We start from the raw sequence: 4465 nt of genomic DNA on the forward strand, positions 1-4465 counted from the left end.
CCTGCACTCAGCCAGGCTTCCGACCGACCGACCGAACGAACGAAGTCAGCCTTGCTGACTTATTCCCTCTTATTCTGCCTAAACTGCGGACGCCCAGACCACGCGCAGGGCACGTAGAGGCCCCTGCCCTGCGGCTCACGCCTGGAGCTCCTGGAGAGGCGGCGTGGGAAGCCGCTTGGCCACAGGCCGCTTCAACCTTGTCCACCAGAGGGCGCCAACCCCACCTTCCCCCACTATCTCCCGGCCCGGTGTCGCGGGAAGGGGAACGGTCTTATTCCAGCTGCCCCCACCCCTCTGGTTCCCGGTGGAAGCACTTCAGGAAAGTCCTCCTAGAGAAGAGAAAGGGGCCTGCGACACTGCAACACAGAGAGGGATCATCTTTCGTTATCCTCAACTTAAGGAAAAAGGGAGTTTCAAAATTAGACCTCTTTGCTCCTCACCACAGGGAGAGGGTAAACTCCTCCAGGGATGTGTTGAAGAAGGAGTGATTTTCCATGTTGTAGGGACACTCTCTCCAAAGTTTACCTCACCTGCCCCAATACCAGCCTCTTGGGGTTATCTTGGGACCTCTCCCACTTGTTCACTCATTTGCCCAGGAGCGAGTGTGGGAGTGAGTGGGCCTAGCCCCACCAGACATTGTTCTCTATCCATCCTCAGCATGTCTGGCCCCAGGTTGTCTCAGAAGGTAATCTTATGTTTGTTTGTTTGGAGGACATTGAGACATCGCCCCCCACCCCCATCAACACAGCTGCTAAACTGCTGACCCCAGACTTGGTCATACATACAGGTACATCTCTTTCTCTTCCTAGCACAGCAGCAGCCAAATCCCAGAACTACCTTATTTCAGGCACCAGAGAACCCCCACACTAGGCAGTGTGCTGGGGCCAGGAACACCTTAGCCCAGGAGGCTGAATCCCAGGGGCTCCTCTCTGCCCCCATATGCTAGGCCACCCGGATTCTGGTTTCTCTGTCACCCAATCTGGCCAGCCCCCTCCATCTGGCTCCCGGAATCAGGTTTCTAAGGGCCCAGAATGGCTCAGAGATGGGCTACAAGACTGGAAGGAGGAGCAGACTGGCCTCTGCCCTACCCCTCACAGGCCCTCTTAGGGCCTGAGCCCCCTCATGGGGCTAGGGATGCACATTCCTTGGGCTGCTTAAGCCCCGTTATCTGCACCCCTGCTCATCAGCCTGAGTGCTGACAGAGGCCCAGACCCCTTGTTTCGATGCTGATAACCTCCTGGAATGGCCCTCCCCCACCTTTAGGGACTGGGAATGGGCTTGGTGTTGGGAGGTCCTCTTTTAGGAAGGCAGTTAGGGCCTAGGACTGGGCTAGTCCCAGGGCCTTAGGAATAGCAGGATCCCACCCTCCCCCAGACCCAAGGCCACCCTTCGTGCTGCCACAGTGCCACCTGGTGATCCCTAGGGGAATGCCACCCCAGCAGGGAAAGAAGCCACACAAATAAGTAGCAAAAAAACTCCACACTTTATTTCAACCTTTATCCAAAAATGTAAAAAATATAAGAAATGTGTAGTCCTGAGCTTCAGATGCTGACCTCCAATCTCATAGGCAAGTGGGGAGAGAGGGTCAGGATAAAAATTCAGAGTTCCTCCCACTCCTGGAGAAAAGGGAAACCCCAGACATGGTATAGGATTAGAAAACCATGGCCCTGTGGAGAATGGGACCCCTCTCTTCTATCACCAGCCCAAGACCCCACCCACCCACCCCCACACTCCCTCTTCAACAGAGAAAACACAAAATTCTTGGAACTTGTGCAGGAACCTGGTGCATGGTACATGTGGCAGGCAGCTAGCTGACCTGCAGAGAGCAAACAAGGGGTCAGCATCTAGGCCCACACCTGCTCCTTCTGCCTGCCCCACAACTCCCGACTCTGCTGGGCATGCCTACCCCCAACTTACCAGGAAGGGTTAGGGCCTGCCCCCTTGCTTCTTAGCAGGCAAGATGGGACACAACTCAGCTTCCTCCTCCTCACTTCCCTCTTCTTCACTCTCTTCCTCAGAAAGGTCATTGCTTATAGTAACTGGTAGGCACACAAGCAATACAGGGAGGGAAGTTAAAGCCACACTCCCTTCATACCACACGTTATTTATTCATGCCCTGTGGCTCTAGGCTTGCGGGACCCTCACCTCCCAGAGCTTATGGTCTGTGGGAAAAACTTCAGATACTAAACTAGATGACAAAGAGCCAAAGGAGTCCACATCACTGGAACTGGAGAAGCTAGACAGGTTCCATGAAGGAGAATGGCTTGAGTAGGACAGAAAGTGGAGGACACATCATAAAGGGTCTGTATGGGAACTGCACTGGGAGATAAGGTTGAGGTGGGGCAGGAATCCTGATGGAGAGTCCACTGGAAGCAAGCGAGAAGATTTACCAATCTGGTGCCGCCCAGTGATCCGCACAGGGCCAGAACCTGACTTCAGGCGGAAGGTCACAGGTGGTTGGAGCTGGAAGTCATCCAAACTGAGCTGGAAGGAAAACAAGGATGAAGGCCTGGCACACCCCATCTTGTGAGGAGTTCGTAAGTCGTCAATTCCTACCTCTCAACCCCATAAGGTATGGCCAGGGAACTCACCATAGGTTGGCAGGACAACTTTAGGTTGGCCACAGGGACTGCAATCTCCTGGTGGTCATGGTTCCTGGCCACAACTTCTACCACGTTACACTCATCTTTGGCTCCTTCGGTGAGGCAGAGCTAGGAAGGATACACAGGGCTTCGGAGTTTCCCCAAGTGAGGGTGGACACCACAAACTTGCCCAGCCTCAGAGGTCCCTGGATCACCTGGCCAGGGGAGCCCTCTATGTCGGGGTTAGGCAGAGGAGGTGACTCCCAGTAAACGAGGGAAGGGGAGAGACGCGGGTAGAGGACCACCGGTTGCCTGCTGAGGTAGAGCTATTAACCGCCAACCCCCTTCCTCGCCCCTTACCATGGTCAAAGCCAGCACGTGCTCCGCATCATCTTCTTCCTCTACCTTGAAGGTGAAAGAGCGGGTGTGGCCCGAAAGCTCACAACCTGTAAGAGATAACGGTGAGTGGTGAGTGTGCGTAAGTATGTGGGTATGTTTTCACCGAATCCCGTTCACGTGCAGCCAAGGTCTGACCGGCCATTCACACGCCCACTTCTCAGGAACACCTGGAGCTCTCAGCCTGGGCCCCGCCTCGCGTATCTGGGACAGGGTCCCGGCCACCCGCTTCTGCTAGAGCTGCCGCATGCGAGGCCCCCTCCGCCCTCACGTCGTGCATCTTTCCTATTCCTCAGCCCTGCCTCCGACCGCCCCAGTACCACCCTCAGCCCCTCCTTTCCTCAATACCGAAGAAAAAACTGTCCATAGTGACCGGGGCCGGGACTCGCAGACCGCCTATACCCCCGGCACGAGTTCGGCTCTCCTGATTCAAAAACGCCAAGGCGGAGGCGGCGCCGGCGGCCATGCTGCAAGGGCCGTCTGTGGCCCCGCCCCGACACGTACAAAGCCGGGGACTCTCTGCGGTTTCGGCTCCGCCTATTAAAGGAGACTCGCCAGGCGCCCGGGGTCCAGGGTTCCATCGCCCCGTCTCGGCTCAGGAGTCTCAGGCCGGTGCATCGAGACCGCAGAGTAAGTATCATTAAAGATGGATTTGGGATTAACATTAACGCCCTGGCTCACTTCCATGACCAAGACTCTTAAGGGCGGCTCCTGCCTCCATTTTCTCTAATTCCGCTCACCCTCTAGTGTCCCCCAACCCAAGGTAAGCTTTCTTTAAAGAAGTGTATATAAATGAAGCCTTTCCAATTCTCCCAGCAAAGGCGAGATACAGTGCAGCGTTTTTCTTATAAAAGCAAAGGAAATACGCTCAGATTTGCCTTTTCTCCAAGGGAGCCGAGGAGCCTGAAGGAAGACTTTCAGTTCTAGGTATTCTGCCCAAACCACTCAGTCCATTCCTGGACACGCTTCCTACTCTTACGACCCTGCACCTCTATCCAGATGGCACATCATCTTCACTGAGATTCAAAAGCTGGCTGGATGCTGGTGATTGCTAGAAGAGGACGTTAGCTCAAGCGTGGGACTAACTGCAGTTTCTGGCAGAGGCGTGCTAGTCCAGTAACATCTTTCTGCCTTGGACTCCCCGTCTTGTAATATAGGCTACGCCTCCAACTTTCACCTTTTGATCAAAGAATCAGGCAAATTCTGTTCCTTATTCTATTACATGACAGGAACTCACTCAAACTAGCTGCCCTAATTCACACCCAGGTTGTAACTGTGGCAAGCAAGTGGCTTGGCTAAGAACTAGTCTTTTCTTTTCCCTTGCCTTGAGGAGAATCTGGAAGGCAATCTTTTACTGGGAGTGCGGGAGGACTGCCTTTGAAATCCAACTTCGAACAGCTGCTGAGAGGCAGAATACCGGCTTGTAGGTGAGGCATGAAGGGCAGAAAGAGGAGGAAGAAAAGGAAGGTTTACAATAGTACACCACG

The 4465-nt window shown here is 54.3% G+C and overlaps 1 protein-coding gene across 3 annotated transcripts; it reads right to left on the bottom strand.

Annotated features, from left to right (window-relative positions):
- Positions 1-1464: 1464 nt before the first annotated feature.
- NPM3 (nucleophosmin/nucleoplasmin 3) lies at positions 1465-3752 on the bottom strand. Of its 3 annotated transcripts, XM_031682705.2 has the most exons (7): positions 3327-3750; positions 2943-3028; positions 2592-2711; positions 2391-2484; positions 1918-2039; positions 1781-1816; positions 1465-1616 (listed from the first exon to the last, which is right to left on the bottom strand). In XM_031682705.2, the coding sequence occupies exons 1-5, from the start codon at positions 3442-3444 to the stop codon at positions 1927-1929; spliced, it is 531 nt and encodes a 176-aa protein (XP_031538565.1). In that variant the 5' UTR covers positions 3445-3750; the 3' UTR covers positions 1465-1616; positions 1781-1816; positions 1918-1926. The 3 variants fall into 3 exon arrangements, with proteins under 3 accessions (XP_031538565.1, XP_015100099.1, XP_006210557.1); XM_015244613.3 differs by lacking the exon at positions 1781-1816 and having other exon boundaries at positions 3327-3752; XM_006210495.4 differs by having other exon boundaries at positions 1465-1816; positions 3327-3744.
- Positions 3753-4465: the final 713 nt, after the last annotated feature.

Source organism: Vicugna pacos, chromosome 11 (genome assembly GCF_048564905.1).
Source record: "Vicugna pacos chromosome 11, VicPac4, whole genome shotgun sequence".
Taxonomy (NCBI): domain Eukaryota; kingdom Metazoa; phylum Chordata; class Mammalia; order Artiodactyla; family Camelidae; genus Vicugna; species Vicugna pacos.